This window comes from Prunus persica, chromosome G4 (genome assembly GCF_000346465.2).
Source record: "Prunus persica cultivar Lovell chromosome G4, Prunus_persica_NCBIv2, whole genome shotgun sequence".
Taxonomy (NCBI): domain Eukaryota; kingdom Viridiplantae; phylum Streptophyta; class Magnoliopsida; order Rosales; family Rosaceae; genus Prunus; species Prunus persica.
The window spans coordinates 16,353,379-16,378,746 of record NC_034012.1 but is presented as its reverse complement, the minus strand read 5'-3'; the positions used below and the strand labels follow the sequence as shown (position 1 = coordinate 16,378,746).

General features: G+C 35.9%; 4 protein-coding genes and 1 long non-coding RNA gene across 6 annotated transcripts; 3 read left to right on the top strand and 2 right to left on the bottom strand.

Annotated features, from left to right (window-relative positions):
* Window positions 3,436–5,765, top strand: LOC18779121 (tyrosine-sulfated glycopeptide receptor 1). The gene has a single exon (XM_020562754.1). The coding sequence runs from the start codon at window positions 3,484–3,486 to the stop codon at window positions 5,695–5,697; it is 2,214 nt and encodes a 737-aa protein (XP_020418343.1). The 5' UTR covers window positions 3,436–3,483; the 3' UTR covers window positions 5,698–5,765.
* LOC18779751 (protein FAR1-RELATED SEQUENCE 5) lies at window positions 7,867–10,670 on the top strand. Of its 2 annotated transcripts, XM_020561447.1 has the most exons (4): window positions 7,867–9,242; window positions 9,324–9,836; window positions 9,931–9,994; window positions 10,087–10,670. In XM_020561447.1, exons 1-3 carry the CDS (start codon window positions 7,886–7,888, stop codon window positions 9,990–9,992), a joined length of 1,932 nt encoding a protein of 643 aa, XP_020417036.1. In that variant the 5' UTR covers window positions 7,867–7,885; the 3' UTR covers window positions 9,993–9,994; window positions 10,087–10,670. The 2 variants fall into 2 exon arrangements, with proteins under 2 accessions (XP_020417036.1, XP_020417035.1); XM_020561446.1 differs by having other exon boundaries at window positions 7,867–9,836.
* On the bottom strand, window positions 10,454–11,393 carry LOC18780310. The gene is made up of 2 exons (XR_002271079.1): window positions 11,176–11,393; window positions 10,454–10,895 (listed from the first exon to the last, which is right to left on the bottom strand). It is a non-coding gene; the product is annotated as an uncharacterized LOC18780310 (long non-coding RNA).
* LOC109948653 (uncharacterized mitochondrial protein AtMg00810-like) lies at window positions 13,224–13,613 on the top strand. Its single transcript, XM_020562339.1, has one exon. It carries the CDS (start codon window positions 13,224–13,226, stop codon window positions 13,611–13,613), a length of 390 nt encoding a protein of 129 aa, XP_020417928.1.
* Window positions 16,750–23,925, bottom strand: LOC18779927 (origin of replication complex subunit 1A). The gene is made up of 16 exons (XM_007213500.2): window positions 22,688–23,925; window positions 22,450–22,585; window positions 21,914–22,063; window positions 21,674–21,814; window positions 21,432–21,583; window positions 21,250–21,349; window positions 20,997–21,119; window positions 20,754–20,915; window positions 20,536–20,593; window positions 20,209–20,387; window positions 19,963–20,077; window positions 18,666–18,736; window positions 18,065–18,160; window positions 17,671–17,747; window positions 17,156–17,239; window positions 16,750–16,970 (listed from the first exon to the last, which is right to left on the bottom strand). Exons 1-16 carry the CDS (start codon window positions 23,536–23,538, stop codon window positions 16,907–16,909), a joined length of 2,559 nt encoding a protein of 852 aa, XP_007213562.2. The 5' UTR covers window positions 23,539–23,925; the 3' UTR covers window positions 16,750–16,906.

Here is a 25,368-nt window from a genome sequence, read left to right as displayed (position 1 = left end):
GAGCGACGATGTATTGTCGTCGCGTAAAAGTTTGTCGCGCGAAGTGACTTTGCGCGACGAATTATTTTTCGTCGAGCAAAATTTGGTCGCGCAAGACTTTGAGTGACAAAGTTTCAAGTTTCGTCGTGCAAAGTGACTTTGAGCGACGAATAGTTTTTCGTCGCGCAAAATTTGGTCGCGCAAGGGGTTTTTTTTTACTAGTGTTCACTGAAAAGATAGCAAAAAAAGTTGTCATGTTTTAGAAAACTTTCAACTATATATATTTGGTCCAGTTCTTATGAAAGCTCTTTGATGCTAAAGATATTCATATTTGTAGTATTTAGTTTATAGTTTATTATCTAATAACTCATAGAAGAATGAGTAATAGTGAAAACTTAGCCTCTTTTTTTTCTTCCAAGACATTTTTTTAAGCTTTGATCATATAATATGCGTCTCGAAATTTCTTCAAGCAATATTGGCATCTTGGAATTTTGATTAATGAGATGTTTTCTTTTCCACATGTATATTTCTTGTGTATCTCTTAGGATAGAAAGAGAAGGTAAAGGCTGCCTGATAGTTGTAAACAAATGGGATACCATACCGAATAAAAACCAGCATACTGCAACATACTATGAGCAGGATGTTAGGGAAAAGCTTCGTGTTCTTGGTTGGGCACCTATTGTGTATTCAACTGCAATAGCTGTTCAAAGTGTTGACAAGTATGTTTTCTGTTAACATCATCTCTTTTATAGCTTAAGAACTGCAGTCTTTACCTAACTTCATGTATGTGAAGAAACCCTTATTCTCTATTCACACCACAAGATAAATGATAGGAGCACCTTTAACTGGAAGAAGTTTTCAATTTGTTGTCAATATGATGGATGTGATGGGTTATATTTGAGTTTAGTTTGATGTTGCTCCATCTTCTAATAGATGTTTGTTAAGCTTTAGATTCTTGTTAAGATAGGTCAGCCTAAATTATGTATGACATCATAGTTGTATATATAACCTGTACTTGTCCCTACAGAAAGAAGTTGCATGATGTAAAGCGCAGATGGTGGTAGTTTTCTGTTGAAGGGTATAAAGTCTCACAATTGAAAAATTGACTAAATAAAATACAACATATAATGAATGGTTCCACTACTAATAGCACCGAGGCCTTATGAATGGTTCCACTACTAATAGTACCGAGGCCTTTTCTGATATACCCCAACACCTACTAGGCTTTACCTCATATGATTTCTAATTTGTAAATATATGATGCCTGCAAGCTATTATATTAAAAAGACTGAAAAATCATATGAGGTAAAGTGCAATCAAAGTAGTTTGATTTGGGAGATGGATTACGTAAAGCCCAAGTTATCATTGATTCATCAAGCTTGGATACAAGATAATCTCTTGGCCAATTTCTGAGGCTGCTGAGATTGGAAGTAAATAAATAAGTTGGTACTAATGTATGTATTTTTTTATAGATGCATTAAGGCTTATTCACGCGTTTGCCTGCAGATATGGAGAGTGAAGGTGTCGCTGAAAAGATTGATGGAGCATTCTAAAATATATGAAGATACAATTCGAATAAACTCTTGAAACCGAGTAACGTGATATATTGTGGAGCGCCACCAAAATGGAGATCCACAATGAAAAAGCTTGCATCCATGAAATCTAACTCCTATTTCCAATGACCCCTGCTCAAAGTAATAAAACCAGACAATGGATTAGTATATATAAAACCATGCGAATGTCTATAAATTGTGTACTTTGAGAAACACAATGACAAATTTGGCTAAATTTTTTTCTCAGTGACCAAATTGAATTTTCATATAAAACCCAATAACCAAAAAGTATTTAATCCTAAAAAATAAAAAGATATGAAGAATTGTGTTTAGTTATAACACCATGTGGCACGTTACCAATTCATTCAAATTATAACATGTGGTGACTCATAAGTAACATATTCTAAATTTGTGTGAATCGATAACATCACGTCGGGATGCCATGTTCATATACAATACTTTTGGACCCAAGCAATCAAATTCCATTGATCTAAATTATAAATTGTGGGTGAAATATGTTTCTTAAGTGGGGGAAAATTACCGCCTTTACTGGTGTCTCCTGCATCTAGAAGCCGACCTTGTTGACGATGAGGGATGCCCACTAAATGGAAAGAACTAAGGGAAGTCCAATTTATAGGATGAGAAGACGTATTGGGGGAGAAGGACATGGGGGTTCTGCATTCAGTTTGGTTGCATGCATGAATATTTGTAGAAATAATGGAAGAGAACAAGAGGATGAAAAGGAAGCCATGAGACAGTGGGAGAGCAGACTGCAGTAGCATGTTTATTTCTTCTTGAATGTGTCTGGTTTTTGATAGATTTAGATTGTCTGCAGGTTTGTGTTTATATATTGGAGCAAATCAGAGTGCTAGGACTTAGGAGCAATTAAAGCCAATAACAAAGAATTCGTATTTCTTTTTTTAAATTTAGCTTGAAATGAAACTTCAAAACGTCGCTTACAAACTGATAAAGTGGGAAACAACCACAGCCACATATTCTTCAAACCGATCAATATATACGTCGAAGAGAGATTTTACCACAAAAGAAAACCGAAGCGAAGACCTCATTAATTGGGTGTACAAAGTCTATAATATACTTGAATGGCAGACTATAGAACTAGTAATGGTGAAGCGACTTATGACTTTGTAGGTGTACAAAGGCTTGGCTTTTACAACTTTTCTTCCGTATCTTACAATTACAACTTTTCAACAAAACGTATCAAGTAGTTTGAACTATTAACCAAAAACAAAAAGTTCAACCAAACGTAGTTTGAACTATTAACCAAAAACAAAAAAATCAACCAAATGTTTTGCATTTCAAACCTAAAAATTAATGCATTTAATTGACAGTCAACTATCTCAACAAGAAGTTCGCTGATTATGAGAGAAAAGACTTGTATCGTCTAATCCTATATCTGAAATATTTTCCATTACCATAATTATATTTCAGGAAAATATGTGCTCAGCTTGACAATCGACATATTTGAAGTCAATTAGACTTTAAAATAAGAGTTCTGGTCATCCCATGCAGCTCTCGAGAGCCATACAAGAGTTTTCCTAGCCGTCAAAGAGAGACTTCCAATACAGACTACAAGTTTTCCTACCCGTCATAGAGAGACTTCCAATACAGACCTCACTGGCTCTCGAGAGCTGCGTGGGAGGACCGGAACTCTTATTTTAAAGTCTAATTGACTCCAAATACTGTCGATTGTCAAGCTAAGCACATATTTTCCTGAATATAATTAGTGTAGTATTTTTTTTATTTTTATTTTTTTGGCAATTACCATTTTCTCAGTTAGTTAGGAGATGTTCTGAGTCGTTCAATATATATTGATGTATAGACATTATGCTTTTTAGTTGCATTGCTTCAAACTCTTATAAATTTTCCCCATTATAAATACAAACCTGTGAAATCTAAATACACATAATATAAGCAAATACATCACAGAAACATGCAAGTAGAGAATATCCCTTACCATCAAATGGCTCGTGGCCTCCTTTTCTTCCTCTTATTGTCCTCCATTATGTCCACAAATTATGCATGCAATGAAACTCAACGTAGCTCTCTCTTGTCCTTTGCTCTCACACTGTCTTCTCCTTCTTTGAACTGGACTTCCATTGATTGTTGCCATTGGGAGGGCATCACCTGTGATCACGACGGTTGGGTCACAGATTTGGACTTGCCCTCCAGATCAGGGCTCAATCTCAACGGAGGTATTTTTCCCTCACTTGAAAATCTCACGTATCTCTCTCTTTTGAACCTCTCTCACAATTCACTCTACGGTTCACTTGAACCCCGTTTCTTCTTGTCCTTAAATTGTCTTGAGATCCTTGATTTGAGCTATAATCGTCTGTTTGGAGAGCTACCACTTTTCATTCCATCCAGCACTCGCATGGTGGACTTGTCCAACAATAACTTCCATGGTGCGATTCCATCATCATTCTTCCGACGAGCTAGGAATTTGACTAGTTTCAATGTCAAGAACAACACCTTCTCAGGTTCTATCCCATCCTCTATATGTCTACATTCTTCTACCCTGATTAGGCTGTTGGATTTTTCCATCAATAAATTCAGCAGCAATATTTCTGGTGGACTAGGGAAGTGTTCCGAACTACAGGTTTTTCGTGCTGGTTACAATAGGCTCTCTGGACCACTTCCAGAAGATATCTATAATGCTACCACACTTGAAGAAATCTCGTTACCTAGCAATGCGCTTCATGGAGACATTAGTGATGAAATTGTCAACCTCACCAACCTCACAATCCTTGAACTATATGTTAATCAATTCAGTGGCATGCTCCCGACGAATATGGGCAAGCTCTCCAAATTGAAACTCATTCTTCTTCATTTCAACAATCTAACAGGTTCTCTACCCCCGTCTTTGTTGAATTGCACAAACCTTAGAGAATTGAACCTCGGATTCAACCATTTTGTAGGAAAGCTCTCCATACTTGATTTCTCCAAACTTAGTCGCCTTACTAAACTTGACATTATGAGTAATCAATTCACTGGTGTCTTCCCAACTAGCCTTTACTCATGCAAGTCCCTGAAAGCACTTCGGCTGAGCTTAAATGACTTAGACGGACAAATACAACCTGAGATTCTTTCACTGAAATCTTTGTCCTTCCTCTCGCTTTCTGCGAGCAGATTGTCCAATATCACAAGGGCACTTAATATACTGATGGGCTGCAAAAGTCTGAAGGTTCTAATCCTTTCAAACAATTTTATAGGTGAAGAAATGCCAAATGGTGATGGCATCGTTGGTGTTGATGGATTCCAAAATCTTGGTATTTTGTCTTTCCGTGGTTGTCAGCTCACTGGTGCCTTACCTGTATGGTTATCCAAAATAAAAAAGCTCGAGGTCTTGGATTTGTCCTCTAATAGATTCACAGACTCAGTTCCAACATGGTTAGGGAATTTTCGAAGCCTCTTTCACATAAACTTGGGCAACAACCGAATTTCAGGTGAGCTTCCAAAGCAACTTTGCAAATTACCAATGTTGGTGTCTGAACAAACTGCAGCTCAAGTAGATCATACTTATCTCCAATTGCCTTTCTTCGTCAAACCAGCAAGTGATGCAGAATTTTTGCAGTACAGTTCCCTTTCTTTCTTTCCACCAGCTATACACCTACACAAAAATAGCATCAGTGGGAATATACCAACTGAGATCAGCCAATTGGTCCTTCTTCATACATTAAATCTTGACGACAACAATTTCTCTGGAAACATTCCCGACAAAATATCCAACCTGAAAAAGTTGGAGACGTTGGATCTTTCAATGAACCACTTGTCCGGAGAAATCCCACCATCATTGACGAGCCTTAATTTCTTGTCCTTTTTGAATGTCTCGTACAATAATCTTGAAGGGCCAATACCCAAAGGCACTCAGCTCCAAAGCTTTGATGTCTCTGCATTTGAGGGGAATCCGAAACTTTGTGGTGCCCCTCTTCGGAATGTGTGTCCTCTAATGCACCGTAATAGCCAAGATATGGAGAATGAGCCCCAACTTTCGTTGGTTCATACTTCGGTTGTGCTTGGCTTCATCGTAGGACTTGGTGGATTTTGTGGTCCTTTAATGCTAAAAAAGACGTGGAGAGATGCATATTTCCAATTCCTAAACAATGTACAAGATAGGCTCTGTGTGATGAAAAAAGTGCGTGCATGATAGGCTCTATGATCATAAGGATGCAGAGAAAGTTTAGAAACTTGTTTAAGTATTTTTATGTATTTTCAGCTATTAATTGTTGGGGTTTGATTTCTTCTTGCCCTAAAATGTGACTATTATTGAATTTATTAAAGGCTTAAAAGTCAAAATAGTCCTTTTGTTTTACCCATTAAGCCAATTTAGTCACTATGTTTTTGATTTGGCTAATTTAGTCCCTGTATTTGCCAATTTAGTCTCTAATTTGGCTAATTTAGTCCCCGTGTTTACCCATTAAGCCAATTTAGTCTCTATGTTTTTAATTTGGCTAATTTAGTCCCCTATATTTACATATGTTAGCCAATATGTAGGACAATCTGTCAAACAGACATGTGCATCGCACGTGAATGGGCATAAAGGTATTTTAACACAAAGCAAAACCCTCGCGACTCTATTCCTTAATGATTGGATCGGATGACGAATTTACTTATAGAATCCAATCAAATTCAATCCAATATGGTTAGTTTTATGCTTATTTTGTTCCTGTAGGTATTTGTAATATTTTAAGTCATTTGATGAAGTTATGTTTAATATATTATATAATCAAAATAATTTTCTTTTTAAAAGTATTTCATTTATATTTTACATTTACGTCTATTAATATGTTTGATTAGATTAAACTTAAGGATAAATATTTAATATTTAATTATTGTCTTTTTTCATTATCAAAATCGGTCATCCAATCCAGTCCAATTCAATATTAATTGGATCAGATTGAATTGAATTTAAACATTTAATATGATTGGATCGGAATGAAAAAATCACATTTCAATTTATATTAGATCGAATGCGATTGTGAATGAACTAAATTGTTTGGTTTCGAACCGACGTACACTGTACGTAGAATATAGTCAAATTTCCAATATAGTTGATTACCATATATATATATATAGGGGGCGGATCCGTGGCACTACGTTTTTGACACAAGTTTTGACACAATTTTTGGGCCATTAGATTACTCCACTTTTAATGGTTGAGATTAAATATTACATGGCAAGTAGTTTTAATTTTTTTTAAATAGACAATCATTAATTTTATTCTCTCTCATAAAAATAAAAGGAAATTTTTCTCTCTCCAACCTTTTTGCTGGAAGACGTAATCTCTCCTGCCTCTTTAATCTCAAATATTTATTAGGATCTAATAAATAAAGAATCTCACCAAAAACTAAATACCCAAACCCCACATTCGCACGCCTCTCTCTCTCTCTCTCTCTCTCTCTCTCTCTCTCTCTCTCTCTCTCTCTCTCTCTCTCTCTCTCTCTCCTCTTTAATCTCAAATATTTATTAAGGTCTAATAAGGACTCTTTTCAGTTTATCCTTCTTCATCCTTCTTCATGCACAGCATATACGCAACCATGAATTCATCTTCAGTATAGTTCTTTTATGTCAAAGCAATTTCTCATATCTGAATACAATATTGCCTCATCAAAATGTTGGAGCGCACACAAGATATTTCCTCCAACTCTCAGTGCATATCTTTGGTATGTTACCTTCATCTGAGATTTTATTTTTCTATTTTTTTATTTTTTTTAATCTTTGTTGTAGCTCTTCCTGTAGACAATTAGAATTGCTGAATTTTTTATATTTTATTTTTTATAAATATGATGTTATATGAAAGTTTATACGATCTTAGGATTGCTGAATTATTGGGCCATTAAGAATTCTTATGTTAAAAAATATTTCGTAGTGCCATTAATGATTGTTTTTAACATAAGAATTATTTTTTAAAATCAGTATGAAAGTTTATTCCATTATATTTCATCTTGTGTCAATATGAAAGTTTAACATATGTATAATATGTTTCTAAGTTGCATCGTTAAGAATGATTAATATATGTTCAATAGGTAGAGGAGATAATTCAAGTGGAGAATGGTGAAACAAGTACTCCAAAAAAGAAAGTGACACAATTAAAAGCGCCTTATTCAGGGATGGTATTTGACACAATGGAAGAAGCAAGAAACTATTATGAAGAGTATGGCCGACAAGAGGGATTCTGGATTAGAACTCGATCTTCCTCCAAGACAAGAAGGCGTTTAGATGAGGTAACGAGTAGACAATTTGTTTGTGCACATGAAGGAAAATACGTGCCCAAAAATACATCACAGAAGGCTTTAGAAGAGAATGATGAGAAAGACATAAATGAGATTGAGAATATGAAGAGAACGGGTAAAAATTGTTCTACAGTGAAATGTGGATGCAAAGCAAGTATGAGAATTAAGCTTGATAGATGGTCAAACAAATGGAAAGTTTCAAGTTTCCAAGACTCTCACAATCACAAGCCAGTTACACCGGAAAGAAGAATGAAAATGAAGTCAAATAGGGTTATGCCGAAAGCAGCTAAAATTCTGACTGAAACATTTCATGAAGAAAATTTGCCAATTGCAAAAGTTCCTTCAATCTTTGGTGGCCCGCATATTGGTTTTAACAATAGAGATTGTTATAACCACTTGAGAAATGTCCGGCATAGACAACTGGATGGAGGTGATGCACAGTCAGTCCTTACTTACTTTAGGAAGAAGCAAGCTGAGAATCCTCAATTTTTTTATGCCATTCAATGTGATGAAAACGGAAGGGCAGCTAATTTCTTTTGGGTGGATGCTCGATCACGCATGGCGTACAACTATTTTGGAGATGTAGTCACATTTGACACAACCTATAGGACAAACAAGTATGATATGCCATTTGCACCATTCACAGGAGTAAACCACCATTTGCAATCAATACAATTTGGATGTGCACTTTTACAAGATGAGACAGAGGTGACATTTTTGTGGTTGTTTGAGACATGGCTTGAAGCAATGGGAGGACGTCATCCAGTTTCCATTATTACTGATCAAGACTTAGCAATGAAAGGAGCAATTGCCAAGATTTTTCCTAACACTCGCCATCGGTTATGCCTCTGGCATATTAAAAAGAAGTTTGCAGAAAAATTGTCACATGTGTACTTCAAGAAGTCCAAATTCAAAATTCAGATGAAGAAATGTATTCGGTCAACATACAAGATAGAGGAATTTGAAGAAAAGTGGAAGGAATTGATGAAAGAATGTGAATTGGCTAATGATGACTGGTTGAATAGTTTATATGATATACGTTCTTCTTGGGTTCCTGTTTATAATCGTGGCATATTTTTTGCAGGAATGAACACTACTGGACGTAGTGAGGGTATTAATTCTTTTTTTGATGGATTCGTCACACCGACAACAAATCTTAGAGAGTTTGTTGTCAAATATGAGCAAGCACTAAAGAGGATCATGGATAGAGAAAGTGATGAAGATTTTGAATCAGAACACAAGTATCGCATTGTGAATGAAGGAGAATTCCTTTTGAAACATGCAGCAAAGTTTTACACTAGAAATGTTTTCAACAAGTTTAAGGATGAATGGAGTAAAGTTACTCTCTACAAAGTTGAAGAAATTCCATGTGACGACGAATATCATGCATACCTAGTGAAAACAAAACTTGGAGAGCATGAAGAGTTTGTGGTGAAGTTAAATTTGCAAACATACAAAGGTATGTGTGAATGCCAAAATTTTGAGTTTGTTGGAATACTTTGTCGACATTTGTTGAAAGTATTTGTTCGCCTTGATATAGATACACTACCTGACCATTTTATTCTTCCAAGATGGAGACAAGAAGCAAACAAATTTAGGATAATGGATTTTAAAAGTTTGGTGACAAATGATGGTAAAGAAGAATCAGAGGCTTTGCGACTTAGCCATATGTGTCATCAAGCAACAAAGTTGGCTTGCATTGCAGCATCTTCAAATGAGGCATACACAACTTTTATCGAAGCTCTAAATGAATTGTCCAAGAAACTGTCAGACAATTCTACTCAGCATGCAACAATTCCTTCCTCAACCACAGGTGATCCATGTAGTACTAATATTGATTCCTCTCAATTGTTGCTTTTGGACCCTAATATCTCACAAACTAAGGGTAGAAAGAAGGACAATATTAGCGGTTCAAAAAGGCTAAAAAGTGGTATTGAGTTGGCTCAAAACAAGAAGAAAAGAAAGTGTGCATTATGCAAAAAGATAGCCCAACATGACAAAAGAAATTGTCCATCAAATCTGAAAAGAAGAAAGAATGAATCAACAAATCTATGTAAGTTGGTTCACTTTGTTTTTTTGTTTTTTTATATTCTAATAGTAAGGTCAAAAGCTTATGTTTAATTTAATTCTTATGAATCTAAATTTAGGCAATGAAGAGTCAGAAGATTTGTGCCAAGATATGGAGAGTGATGACCAAGAATATTGTTAATGGTGAGTTTTGTTTTTTTAAAGTTGTGATCAATTTTCTTTTCTTTTACTTTAATTTATGCTCATTTGTGTATTTTGATCTTGTCTTGCATCAGGAATAGTCTATTATGTTCATCAGGGGGAAGCTCTTGTTGCAATGGTGATCATTGGTCTTGTTATCTCCGTATATGTGGCATTACATAGACAAATTATATGAATATATGCTTTTTGGATTATGATATCTTGTATCAGGAATGTTTACGTACTATTTGATACACAATGTGTTTCAAAACTGTTCTTAATCCGTTGTTTATGGGTGTTTCGTGATAGTAAAATATTGCAGGTGCCCACTTAAATGATTTCAGATGGCAGTCTCTGTCTTCAGGAAAAAAAAAAGGCAAAAATCAATGGATGGACTTTGCAATGAACTTGTGTAAAACTTGTTATTCTAATTAAGGAAATTAATCACTTTACTACGGTGAATAAACAATTTTTGTTTTTCATACACATATAACACGTAGACGAATGAAATCTTCCTCATCAAATAATCTTCTACAGCAGATCACCTTCCATAGGTGAAATCATAGTAATAAAAAAGGTTGGGCTGTAAACTCAAGCAGCTCTTTCTTCCCAGTGACAACCACAGCAAAATCAGAAAAATGAACTTTCATAAAAGCCACCCGTGGGCAAAAACCCAAAACTAACAACCAAACATACATAGGACCACATGGGAGCAGAGTACAACCAGGGTGTTGAGGCCATTTGAAGAAACACTCATTTTGGACAGCCCAGCAAAGACAATTCATAAACTGTAATTCCATATGTCAATGCACAGGTAATCCATCAATTTCTAGAACCAACCCCAAAGAGGGAGGAGGTTGAAGCAAGTTGGTGTTGCATCAAATTTTCTCCTTGTATTCTGTCCCTATTAATCGGGACAAAAAAAAAAAAGTAATAGTCAAAATTTTCATATATGAGAAGATTAAAATCCCTAAATCAAACCCTCAAAATAAGAAATCCTACCAACAATTTGAAACAAATTGAAATGAATAGCTTAATCATAGATACCTAAGAAATAAACTTAATCCCCTTGGAAACTATTAATTCCTTAAATTCCTAATCTAGAGATTCTAGTTTAATTCCAACAAAAATAAAATTAAAATAAACCAAATCTGATCAAGAAAATCGAAAATTGAAATATGTACCTGGAGCAAAGCTTTTCTCCCAACGAAGAAGGCAAAAACTGAGAGAGAGAGAGAGAGAGAGAGAGAGAGAGAGAGAGAGAGAGAGAGAGAGAGAGAGAGAGAGACGTGCAAATGTGGGGTTTGGGTATTTAGTTTTTGGTGAGATTCTTTATTTATTAGACCATAATAAATATTTGAGATTAAAGAGGCAGGAGAGATTACGTCTTCCAGCAAAAAAGTTGGAGAGAGAAAAATTTCCTTTTATTTTTATGAGAGAGAATAAAATTAATGATTGTCTATTAAAAAAAATTAAAACTACTTACCATGTAATATTTAATCTTAACCATTAAAAGTGGAGTAATCTAATGGCCCAAAAATTATGTCAAAACTTGTGTCAAAAACGTAGTGCCACGGATCCGCCCCCATATATATATATATATATATATATATATATATATATATTAGAGAACATGTTATCCACCAATCTACCAATCCACCAACTCATTATCCACCGCTGTCTTAGTTTTATGTTTGTATTAGTTGCATCCACCATGTACCACTTTGTATTCTCTCTTAGTTTATTATTATTAATCTTGTATAAATACCTCCTATATGAAGATGAATCAATCAAGGAAAATATCATTGAATCATCAAATCTTTCATGGTATCAGAGCTAATGGCTAACGCCAATTAGCGATCCTTCATTGGCCAACATTGAGAGTTGTTGGCTCTCCTCGCCCGAAAGGGTGTTTGCTTCTGTATAGTTCTCCATCTTCTCCTCCCTTTTATAATCAGTAATTTTTCTTCTCTCTCTGCCGCTGCCATTTCCTTTTATTTTTCAACGCTCCCTGTTAAGCTCTCTGCTCATTGATGAGCCTTTATCTTTCACTCTCTCCGTGTCTAGCTCTCTGTTGAAGATTGAGCCATGCATTTCTTTCTCCATGTAATGCTCTCTGTTGAAGATTGGGCCCTTTCTCCTTCTTATGCTCTCTATTGAAGACTGAGCCTTCTCCCCCTTGTCATGCTCTTTGTTGCTGTCAGATTGTGTTGTTTTGTGATGGAATATGAGGTGCTAAAAATATGAGTTGCTTCAGCAGAGCTCTTTGTATTCTGATTCACTTAACTTGTGTTTACAATGATAAGCTCAAAGGCTTTTTAAAAAGAGAACAAATATTCTAGAGAATACTTCCTAAAGAACCTAAAAGACATTGCATAGGAACTCTACCAAATTAATTAAGGACAGCTATAGCTACTGCAATAAATAGAGATATTCTAGAGAATGAAGGAAGTGCATTAATTCCAACACTCCCCCTTAATGGACTTTCTTCATAACTCCAATGAGCTCTCTTAAATAGCAAAACTTCTCTTGTGGAAGTGCCTTGGTGAGTATGTCTGCCAACTGCTCCTCTGTCTTGCAGTATTCAAGTGCAACTTCACCTTTCTCAATTGACTCTCGAATGAAATGGTATTTGATGGCAATGTGCTTTGTACGATCATGACTCACTGGATTTTTCCCAATGGCAATGGCTGATTTGTTGTCACAATATAATTTGGTGCCGCCTTCTTGCTTTTCGCCAATGTCTTCAAGTATCCTTCTAAGCCATACAGCTTGTGATGCTGCTTTAGCTGCTGCAATGTACTATGCTTCAGCAGTAGATTGTGTCAACACATTTTGCTTCTTTGATGCCCATGAACATATGCCGAAACCAAGTGAAAAAACATAGGCTGACGTGCTCTTCATATTGTCAAGACATTCTGCCCAATCACTGTTTGTGTAATCAATAAGCCTTGATTTTTCTACTGCCGTAAACAAAATTCCATAATCAAGTGTGCCTTGCAAGTATCTCAACACCCTTTTTGCAGCTCTAAAATGAATCTGACTTGGCTCTTGCATATAATGTGAAAGTAAACTTGCAGCAAACATAATATCTGGTCTAGTTGCCGTAAGATACAAAAAACTACCAACCAAACTTCTGTACTTCTTAGCATCTGCCTTCTTTGCACCATCAAACTTCCTCATTTTCTCATTTGCTACACCCATTGAGATGAATCACAAGTTATGTGAAGACATGGATCAAGAACCAACCAATAAGGAACAGTATCAACGCCTTGTTGGAAGGTTGATATATTTAGCTCACACAAGACCAGATATTGCATATGCTGTAAGTGTGGTTAGTCAGTTTATGCATTCACCCTGTGTCTCCCATAGGAATGCAGTTGATTGGATCTTAAGATACTTAAAGTCAGCACCTGAGAAAGGGTTAACGTTCTCCAAAAATAGAGATCTCGAAGTTGTTGGATATACAGATGTTGATTGGGCTGGCTCTATTACTGACAAATGTTCTACTTCAGGTTACTTCACTTTTGTGAGAGGTAACCTAGTCACTTGGTGGAGTAAGAAACAAAATGTAGTTTCTCGATCTAGTGCTGAAGCAGAGTATCGAGGAATGGCTCAATGAGTTTGTGAATTACTATGGATAAGAAGACTATTAACATAATTGGGGTTCAAGCCAAAAAAGTCAATGGAGTTACATTGTGATAACAAGTCAGCCATCGATATTGCCCATAATCCAATTCAACACGATCGAACTAAATATGTTGAGATGGATAGACATTTTATCAAAGAAAAACTTGAGAAGAAGATCATCCACCTACCATTCGTAAAATCAGAAGATCAATTGGCATGATATCTTAACCAAAGCTGTTTGTGGAAGAGTATTTTATGACTCACTTACCAAGTTGGGCATTGGTGACATATATGCACCAACTTAAGGAGGAGTGTTGACGTGAGTCTCCTAATTAATCAAGGAGATTTACTTCCTTGATTAATTAAGGAATTTACTTTCCTATTTTTATATAGTTGATAAATCATTGTATAATTAGGAGATACTTTCCTAATTCTTTACTGTATCTAATTCCTTGTATAGTACATGTAAACTCTTATATATACCTCCTTATGGAGAAGAATAAAACTCAACTTAATACATTCAAACCATATTCATATTTTAGCAATTACGCTATAAATGAGCTGAAGAAACAGAGAAGAAGACAATGCTGAAGGGAAAGCAAAGAGAATGGGAAAATGAGGAAGTCAAGAGGAAAGGAAAAAGAGAAAAAGAATGGACAAAAAGTATGTTTGGCACCACCCAATGAAATCTCTTTTAAGTCATTTCAAATTTGAAACTTCTTGTCAAATTCCCTGTAACACAATATTTTCCAAGTCAACAAGTCCATCACACACAACGAGGCCTTGCAATTTGTATTATATTGTTGTAAGTGTTTTCCACTTTCTCGGTGATGTTTTACCTTCTTATCAAAGTTTCAACATTTTTATTGGGTTTAAATTAACGATAAAAAAACATTGTTTTTGTTATTCTACTTTTTCCAATTTCATCATCGCATTTGTAGTGGTTAATAAATTAAGTCATATTCCTCAATTATGTCAATTTGAGTGCATGTGATGCGCGCTTGCATGGGTAAAATTGTACTTTCACCTTTCACTTAATAAAGACTTAACTTTAAATAAAACTAAAAGAAATTTCTTGTACATATCTTTCAGTATATGTATAATAAATGGAAGGTGATAATAATAAGAAACAATGATAAAATTTCAGCTTATGGCTCCCAGACATTGAATTCTGGCTCCGCCCCTTAACCAAACTACTAGACTTCAACAACTGCCCATCATAGCCACCCCACGGTCCCCATCCTTCCACTCTCTCATAATTCAAGCTAATTTTAAACATGAGGGATGATCATAACAATTTTGCAACATGAGGGACGAAAACTGAAGTTGGGTCATAGTCGAAGAACCGTTACAATTTAGCCAAAATTTTAAAATAAGGTATATACAGAAATAGAATTAGGGAGTGAAAATAGTGGAACTCAATTAAAATTACGGTCAACAAAATTGTTTTCAAACCTAACTCCAATAACTAAAAATATTTTTTTATACTTAAAGTAATTGCCCCCAACCCACTCTTCAACTTGCTGCTTCTACATACAAACCAGTAGCATAAAAAAAATATAGAAAATTTGATAGAGGTTCAAAAATCCAACCAATAATTGGGTCTAGTCCTCGAATTATTGTTTATTGATACAAGTCCCTTGACTAGTTTGCCACGTAGATTACATTCCATCTTTAACATGTTGATTCAAACTTTTGTATTTAACTGATTTGTATTTAAATTTTTTTGTTCCTATTATATCCCTATTGTCTAAAATGAGTAAGATGAGAATTTATATGCCATTATTTTTATTTTTGTTCGCCCTATGGTAGAGGTATAGTATATACTCTTGTAGATAAATTATCCTATGGTGTAGGTATATTGTCATATTGCCTATTGCATAGGTATATATTTGTTTTTTCCTATTTTAGACAATGAATAATAGTATTTTATGTACATTTTTATAGGCAACATACAATTTTATTTGTCTATTTTTGTATCTGACTTATAGGTAGTCTTCTAATTTATGTTCCTAACTTATAGGTAGTATTCTAATTTATGTTCATGACTTATAGGTAACACGATTTATCACTAAATTTTTTTTTATGCTAATAAGAACACTATTTACCTGTATGTTAGGTACATAGTTTAATGTAAGTGCTTGCCTAATTGATTAGTATAATATGTGGGCCTTTACTTCAATTGATTAATTTGTATTTTACCCATATATTAGGTAAATATTATCAATGAAAGAATTCTAAATTAAAAACTTGAAATTTAATTACAAGTAAATAATTCATTAAATTTAGATTTTCAATGTTTTTCTTATGTATCTCAAATGGTAAAATCGACATAATAAAAAGAGTAATAAAAGTCAAATGACCTACATCTAAAACCAAAAATGCATGGACTAAATCCAATGACAGCTAATCATTTTAGACCTAGATATAAGAACCCCAAAAAAAATATATACAATCGAGCTGTCTGTCGGCAAAATAAATCTTCCAAAAAGACATGGCGCATTCACGAAGAAACATGCTAGTGCAGTTTCATCACCCAATCCAACATGGCTGTTTCATTTTCATCCTTTTATTCTCTTCCATTATTTCTATCAATATTCATGCATGCAATTCCACTCTGTCTTCTCCTCAACCTTTTAATCGATCTGACCAAGCCCCTGAGCTATTCGGGATCACCGCTAAACATGGTATTCGGGCCTTCGTTCGGAAACTTCCAACCCTATTAAACAAAGGGAACACCGCCGGTGGTGGTATGTTTCCCTCACTTGGGAAACACATCTCACCCACATTCACTTTATTATTAACAGTGTTAGATGTTATTTAGTTTTATTGTTTTAATTGGAATTCAATTAAGTCTAATTTTTATTCTACTCCAGCAGGGATCATAGCATAATGGCAATTCAATGCTTGGAAGGAGCTAGTCTTTTCTGCAATTGACAGTTTACCAGGTTGCTCGAGCGCGCGGTTTCAACCTTCAAGACTTGATTTTAATTAGTTTTTTTTTTTTTTATAATTTTATTTTATAAAGTTTAGATTTTAATTGTTTATTTCATATTATGTTTCGCCAAAATAAATAAATAAAGATGCTTAAAGTATGTTCTGCTAAAATTTCGCAAAGTCTCAAATGTGATATAATAATTTATTAGGAGGAAAATAAAGATAGTGATATCGCAATTGGAAGTGACATAAATTTATGACGAGAATGTAGCAATTGAAACAAATGAAGAATGAGGGTCAAAACTCTTCTTTTGAATGAAGAATCGAAAATGATTGAATCTAGAAGAATCATAGATACTTGGCCAACCAAGGTAGCTCCTTGCTGTCCTTGAGTGCAAATGCGACATCGTCGCTGAAAGAGAGACATAAAATCATATGAGGTCACAGAATAGTCCAAGGTTTTCTTCTGATGGTAATGCAGTTGCATGAAAGGGTGAACCATCAAATCCAAAGTTCAAAGTAGCTGGATTAAACAGAATTCTAATAGAAATCACTTTTGGGGGAGGGATGATGTCAAGAGCTGGACAGAAAACTAACCTTGGAAAATTGAGCTGCAGCTTCTGCAACCTATGCTTTGCTCCCGATTCACATAAAACAATTCTGCACTCCCCAAGTTTACAACTGCCAAAAATGTACAATTCAGATATTAAATAATCCATGCTTATATAAAGTTAGTATCAACTCCAGAAATTAACCACTAATCGTTCTCACTAACTATTCTCCAGAAAGGCAATTGCAGACACAAATAACAGCACTCGAAAATGGACATCATAAGAGTAAAGCCATTTAAAAAAGAAACCTGACATCCGCATCAAAGAGAACATAAAATGAAGAGGGGCCATCACCTAAAATTGTATGTGCAAAGTACAAAAGAAATGAAAGCAGTCATTTTATATAACACTCAATATTTTCTTAGTCAAAAGCCAAAACTAGTGCCACTCTTCAGGTTCAGAACACTCCCATTTGACAAGACAACAAGGACCAGAGGAGATCAATAGACTATGTTTCTACACATGCATATAGCAAGTTATTAGTATCATCGCATGTCTTACCCAATTTTTAATAGCATGTCATGTCCAGGAAATGCTTCTCCGTTGCTTGTACAGAGGCATGAGACTGTCATTGCCAACTGCAAGGAAAAACATAACTTCAATGAAAACACTATTACATATCAATTAATCTTAAAATTCCAGAGCTAGATACAGTGAAGGCATCAAAGAAACTGGTGAACCATAATAAAAATAATCTGGTTTGTAGTTGAGATGCAGTATAGCAGTCAAGAACAATAAGTATTCTTTTAGTCAGCATTTCAATGCAAGCCTGCGGCCCAAAAATAATCATCACCTCCAGTGTGAAATACTATTATTTAAACCGAAGTTACTCTGAGTGTATGATACAAAAAAAGTAAATGCACACATTGTTCAGGAAAATTCTTGAGAAGTTCACCTTTTCGAAAGTAGTTTCCCCCATTCCTGTTTTGTAGAGTTCATACACCATGGCAGTCAAAAATATTTTACTCAGCCTGGAAGAAGTTTTCATCACCTGCCAGGAAAAAACAAAGAAAAGAATTAGCATTAATATATCTCTGAAGAAGGTAGAGAGAATTTTTATTAAAAAAAAAATTTTTGTTCTTCCAGATACAACATAGATAAACAAAACTTCCTTTCAACCCAATAACAATTTATGCAGCTAAAGTTGTATGGAGTTGAATGCTACTAGTGCAGAAATTCACTACTTTAAAAGATAATTTGGGTCCTGAAAGCCATTTTTCCCCATGCTACTCCTTTTAAGAATGGCACTTATAAGAGTTAGCAAACTCCAACTGACACCATTTTCATCTTTGTTACTCGACCAAAAAACTATGTAGCTATCTGGATCTCATGTATTTCATATTAGGAATGCATACTAAGGTAGTAATCACTGCATCATATGCCTCACTCAAGAGTATTGATTATGTCTTCTAAGATGTAACATACCATTTAAATAAACGAAGTTTCACCAACAGAAATCATTTTTTATCATGACTGTAAGATATAATCTGACTCACTTGAATATGAGGTGCCTGGAACATTTCTTGTATGGCTGCTTCAACCTCTGCCATTCCAACAAGTGATTTTCCTGCAAAGCAGGTACATATAAATCCTGTAAGTGTCAAGAATTAAAGCCTCAAAGCAAGATAATAACGCTCCTAAACAAAGCAAGCACATAGAGTTTAAGCTACATGAGATGCTGGTGCTTAATAATACCAATGTAGTAACAGAGTATTTCTTTTGAAACTTCAGGATACAGGAAAGAAGAGAAGTTGACATTTCTAATTCCTTGGTTGACCAAAAAAGAATACTGGTTTAAAGGCTGCTTAATTTTCATTTTTTTCAAATAAAAGAAAATGAAACAAAACCAATACCAAAAACAGAACAAAAAAACAAAACATGTATTATTTGATATTTAAACCAGCTCTTCTATGACACAAACTCTCATTATGGGACCAGTTGATTCTTTGCCAATGAAAGGCCATGTTTTTTTTTTTTTCGGACAAAAGTAATATTCTAAACTACTCTAATGATGCTTATGTTGCTAGATTGTGAATTTGGATAACACACTAAGACAAGAACCAACCTAATAAATGGCCTAAATTCAGAGTCTTGCAACATAAGCATTTTACGCTGCCAGATTGTCTGGCAAGAGAACATTTCTCTACGAAGTATAGTTTAAAGCTTGCTTTGACAGAACGCATTCTGGATTTTTCAAGTAATCCTAAAATGTAAAATGTTTCACTAACATAAAACTGAAAACAAAAGCACAAAAATAAAAGTTACAAACTAGAATCAATATGATGTTAAATAACAAATCAAAATAATGCATCAATAGTCTACACCATGATGTTAAATAAAGATGCAACTGGGCAAGTTGGCACCACATCAGAACAAAGTGTCAATATTCTGAGGAAGTCCCAATATGGAGCCATGTCAAACCTCAATATCAAGTGATGTTCATGGAAGGTTAACTTATATACTCTATGTTCTGTTGATGTGGTGAGTGGAAACTAGAAGCCAAAATTAGTCATTAATCTGAACTAAATTAAAGCAATCAATCGCAAGAAATAGCTAAAAAGTGTGAAATATGACTAACAGAAAACATCTTTCCCGCGGGTGCATGACCATTGACAGAAATAAAACCAAACAAAAATATTTCTGTCTACTACATAATTCCAGCAATTGAAACTTACGGTGATACAGTTTCAATGAAGTGGAAGGAGAATAGGACAGATTACCAAAACATTAACAAAATAAGGATTGTTCAAATCAAGTTTCCAACTTTAAAGGGGTTGTGGTTGAAGTCTATACCTTCAAAAGCATTATTAGAATTTGAGATTAGCTTCTTAAGTCGATAATCTGTGATTTCTGCTGCACGCCTGCATATCTCCAATGCACGACGGGCATCTCCTGAAATAGCTGCTACCTGAATATATGTTCAAATACTATCAGAGATGGAGTTTCCAATGCGCTCATCCACTATGGCCAAATAATAACTATTAGAAAAAAGACAAAAGAAAATCAATTTTATGATGAAACAGTTAACATGCAGCTAACCTTTCTTGAAGCATATTCTATAGCTTGTTCTTTAAAGGCATTAATTCCTTTAAGACGACTAGAAACTATCTCTTGAAGCTGTTGGTAATTATAGGGGCCAAAGCAAAGCCTTTCGATTCCCATACGACTTGAAATACGAGGAAGCAACTTCTCAGGAAGATCCATGGTATTTGCTATGCCTGAACATGTATTTCATTACAAACAGTTAATGATGCAATCATTAACAATCTCATAGTCATCATCATTGTTTTTTCTATTTCGTTTTGAGATAAAAGAATACAAAAATCATTTGACGAGGATGCCTACTGAAAATAAATAAAAGCACACCTATTACAACTAACTTTGAGTGTGGCTTAGTAGGCCAGTCAAGAATGTTGTAAAGAACCTGAAACCAAAAAAACACTACAAGTATGTAATTTTGACTATTTCAAGATCATGGGTAGTAACAACTATATTATATATAACACAAAACTGGAATAGTTTTTAAAAAATAGTCACATCATAAAATGCAGAAGGTACCAACTGATAGAAGAAAAAAGGGTTACCGACTGGTTTCTGGTCAGAAGAAGATCAAGTTCATCAATGAGAAGAATGCAAGGCTTGTCATCCTCTTTGCCAATTTTCTTTCCTTCAGAAAATCGTTCATTTAGCAAGTGGAGAGCCTTCTTCCAATTAACTCTGTGCCCACTTAATGCTTCATATATAACCTGTGCAAACACGTGTGTTACAAGGCAGCAATGCATGCCATCATGATAAGCATAGAACATCAAATATAAATATGTGTTTACCCTATAAATATTCTCTGGTGATGCCAACTTTAGACCATTTATCTCCACAAAAGAGTAGGGTCTTATACTTCCTGCATCAACTTCAGTTCTTAGATTCCTCATTACTGCTAGTACACTCATTGTCTGCAGTTACACAGATATTACAAAAGGAATAAATAAAACTCATTTTATCCATGAAAAGTACATAAATGAAATTTACAGCCTATCTGAAACAATGTAGCTACCTATTTATAAACACAACCACAGACCGTACCTTGCCAGTTCCAGGAACACCATGAATGTACAGGCAACGTCCCAGACATTTATCATCAGAGATGGCATCTTTGATAAATGCAGTTATCTCCAACATTTCTCTGCACACAAGCAGGTCTCCATGATTACAATGTTACAGTAACGCAGATCAAGAAAACCTTTAATGAACTGATTCTCACATACTTATCCCTGCAAGGTAAAGACTTAGGCAATGATGCCAACAGAAGTGCTGCCTTTGCTCTTTCAAGATCAGTCTGCTTGTGGCATCTTACATGCTCTGGGATTTTCTTAACTCCTATCTTCTGAAGTCCAAAGAACCGCCCCTTCTGTGAATTCTGTAGATACAGAATTGACTAGTTCAATTTGGGGAAGTAAACAAACTAAAGCCACAAGTATGAGATAGAATTAGAAGATAGTGTCCATACTGCAGCCAGTTCATGAGCTCTAGATGGTTTGGCTAGTATATTTTTTATGCTCTCCTCGTCATAGTCCATTTCTTCTTCTGTATCAGAGCCTGAGTCTTTGCTAAGTTTCCAATCTTCATCGCTTTCAGCTCCATCATCATCCTACCAAATAGTTAAACCCCATAAATTCAACTCAATTTAATCCATTTGAAATTTTTGAAGAATTTTCAAATGCTGAGTCTCATTTCCAGAAACGCTTACCACTTCACCATTATCAATCTCAGCAAGACGCTTGAAACTGTGCCAATGAATATCATATTCATATTCACACAAATAAACATCATCCCCTTCATTCGCTTTGGCATATTCTTTGGGATTCATGACAAAACAATGTCGAAGAATAGACTCCATCTGTAAATATATGAAATATTACAGTTACAAACTGAAGGATGGCAAGATATACCTCTTTTCACCATAATATCTGATCCAAAACTATGCCATGAATGTTTTTGGCTTGGTTGCTCTAATTAACAATTGCAAGGGTTCACTACATTTTTTTAGAAGAATTGCAAGGATCCTTTACTAGAAAATATAAAACGAACAATTGAATAAAACAAGTAGGACGTCTCGCTATTTCTTCATGTGATTCTGATTTCTTTCATGCGGAAAAACAACAAGGTCCTATCATGACAAATTTATTCAAACAGAGGGAACATTTCTATGGGATAAAGCAACCACAGCTATATAACCATTTATTCTTCTAGTAGACAAATAATCGATTAGATGTCATCTATCACCTCAATGTCAGCAAAATCATTTGTGCGATAAATTTCTCGCCTCAAATTATGAGGTTGTCTTCCAGCCACAGTCTCTTCCGGGATTATATACCAACGTACTCGACACCAATAGATACCATCTACTTCTTTCCATATACTGCACAAATTCAAAAGCACAAACCAAGGCCACGTACATTACAACCAAAATAACAGCACACACTTGCACCATAAACAAAATTAAACCAAATTAAACATCTACCTTTCAATGTGGGCAGCCCATAAATCGCTCGAGAGAAGCCTCTCCCTCAACATTCTAACCCTTTTCTTCCCTTCTGGTGGTGTCGGAAGCTTGACTTCCCTTCCCAATTTGCGAGCATCACAAAACCCACATATCCAATCTCCTTCAGGAACCTCCTTCAATGGAGGTTTCAAGCATTTCAAATGGAACCCACCTAAACAATCATCACACTCGATCATTACAGCTTTCCCAGACTTAAAGCACACCCTACATTCATCCACTTCAACCAATTCGTCATCCGAGCTTGCATCCTCTCTCCTCCTCACATAAACATTATCCCCGACCTCAAATTCACCCCCATCATACACAACCTTCTTATAATAAACCCGTCTCCTTGATACTGCCTTGTTCTTCTCAAAGTTGACATTTTTCGAGGCCCTCGAGCGTGTAACTACCTTGCTCTCCTCGTCCCTCTTCCTCTTCTTAGTCTCAGATTGCCCTGGCGTCTCTGGAGAGAATGCAACTTCAACCTCAGTCAAATTTCCCTCCTCTTTACACTTCGATTTCTTGCCCTTCCCTGCAGATTTTGGGGTTTTTGGAATTTCCCCCTTTCTTCGTGTTTTGGGCGAATCATTTTGCTGGGAGTTCAATGTTCCAGCCGTCGCATCTTTTCTCAAGGTTTTCTTAGTCGAATCTTCGAAGAGTTTCTGAGGGGCGGGGGAATCGGACTGTAGCAAGGCTCGGCGCGCCGACCGGCGAGGAGTGGTCAGGGTTTGTGGAGTTGGAGTAGTGAGAGAAGGCGAGGGTTTGGGGTTGAAACGCTTGGATTTCTTAGGGGATTGCAGGCCTCTCTTGGGAGTCTCTGCCATCATTGCTCCGAGCGCGCAGAGAGAATGGTAACGTAATTACAGAAGAGAAGAGTGGAGAGAGAAACCGGCCAAAACCTAGGTTCCAATACGGAACTCTAACCGCAAAATTGGATCCAATCCTACCCAACAGGCAGCTACAGCTTGAAGAATAGGTGAGAAACCATACCTGGTTCGACGGAGAAGCTCGCCGGAAACGCGGTGGCGACGCCGGGAAAAACCGGAGAAAACCAGTCGTCACCGCCGGTAGGATTGGAGTTTTCCGGCAGGGAAAACTGGTGGGTTTGGACGGTGAGGTCGAGCCGGTTGGAACAAGACCAGCGCCGGCTCTTGCCGTGACCTGAGCAGAGAGAATCGAAGAGAGAGAGATTGGAGTCGAGAGTGAGGAGAGAGAGCGCGCCCAGAGAGAGGGAAAAATCTGGTTTTTAAAAACCAATTTCGAAAAACTACGATTTTGCCACTACTTGAATTTTAATCGTATCTCTCTCATTACAACTCGGATTTGAGTCCACTATGTGTCTACGAACTCATCTCGATGTGCTATACGCAGTGGTCTAATTGATATGTCCAAATTCCTTCCTGATCAAAAAGTCAACTTTTATACTAATAAAATATTCCAAGAATAAAATAATCTTTTATCTGAATAAATTAATAATTAAAAATTTATTTATGATCAGTTTTAAAAAGAGACAAAAAATGGTGGGAAATTGCAATGGCGGGAAACTGAAAGATCTGATATGATACAGTGTTTATTAAAGGTTTGATGGGTGACTCCCAAAGAGTCCAATTGGTGTGCTTAGCCCATTTATCTAAAATAGTTATGGGCTGAATAGTAATAAGATAATTATTTTCCTTACAAATCTCCGTCCTGGTGGGGAGTTTCGCCCTCAAGAATTCTATAATGAGGACATTATATATGGCCTTAGAGCAAGTCCAGCGGTAGAGGCTGGCCCAGGCAAAAGGCAAAAAGGAGCCCGAGTCCAGCTCCAGCGCAAGCAATCCAGCCCGGGCAAGCTGCGGGTCCCACGAGCCCGGGCAGGCCCAAGGGCGAAATCAGACTGGGCTCGAGCCCGAGTTGAGCTGACGTCACGATGACGTCAGCGCACTAAAATCAAGTTTTTCCCACAGACCCACGTGTAATACACGCGCCAACGGTAAAAAAAATTTGACTGAAGTGCGCTGACGTCATCAATGATGTCAGCTCCAACGGCTACTGCCACGTGTCGTCACCGGGTGGCTCCGATTGGATTTTTTTCATAAATCCTACGGTTCTCATTTTTTTGGCCAAAAAAATTTTAAAAAATCCAAAAAAATTCGAAAAAATTCTGAAATTTTTTTTTAAAAAATACCAAAAATGTATGTATTTTTTCCCTATAAATACCTAACCATTTTATCTACTTTCAACACCAAATCTTCATACAATTTCTTCTCCATACAATATTTTCTACTCTCCACTCACATAATTCATTTTCCACACCAAATCTTTTTATCTGGAATAAGACACGTGGCAACCGAGATTCACATCCAAAAATCTTATCCGAAAATTTAATTAAAAAGATTATCAAAATTAATGATTTAAAATATAAAAAAATAGGAAATAAAGTACAATGAATAGTAATTGCCCTAGACTTTGCCCTTGTGGGTGGAACCACAAATGGCAAGGCTGACACTATTCACGTGAATAGTGTCAGCCCTTGCTTGCCCTAGCTTGCCCTTGCCTTAGACTTTGCCCTAAGGGGTGGAGTTGCTCTTAGGTGCGGTCCTATTTTGTAAAGATGTGTATTTTTGAAGTATATGTATTAATAATTTGAGCCCAACTTGTGTGCTTAGCCCATT

Excerpts from the sequence above, each read along its gene's own strand:
- LOC18779121 (XM_020562754.1), top strand. The coding sequence starts at position 3,484 with ATGCAAGTAGAGAATATCCCTTACCATCAAATGGCTCGTGGCCTCCTT.
- LOC18779751 (XM_020561446.1), top strand. The coding sequence starts at position 7,886 with ATGAAGAGAACGGGTAAAAATTGTTCTACAGTGAAATGTGGATGCAAA. Across the intron at positions 9,837-9,930 it reads GAATGAATCAACAAATCTAT|GCAATGAAGAGTCAGAAGAT; the intron begins GTAAGTTGGTTC and ends ATCTAAATTTAG.
- LOC109948653 (XM_020562339.1), top strand. The coding sequence starts at position 13,224 with ATGGATCAAGAACCAACCAATAAGGAACAGTATCAACGCCTTGTTGGA.
- LOC18779927 (XM_007213500.2), bottom strand. The coding sequence starts at position 23,538 with ATGATGGCAGAGACTCCCAAGAGAGGCCTGCAATCCCCTAAGAAATCC. Across the intron at positions 22,586-22,687 it reads TGGGCTGCCCACATTGAAAG|TATATGGAAAGAAGTAGATG; the intron begins GTAGATGTTTAA and ends GAATTTGTGCAG. Across the intron at positions 21,120-21,249 it reads GTGTTCCTGGAACTGGCAAG|ACAATGAGTGTACTAGCAGT; the intron begins GTACGGTCTGTG and ends GTGTAACTGCAG.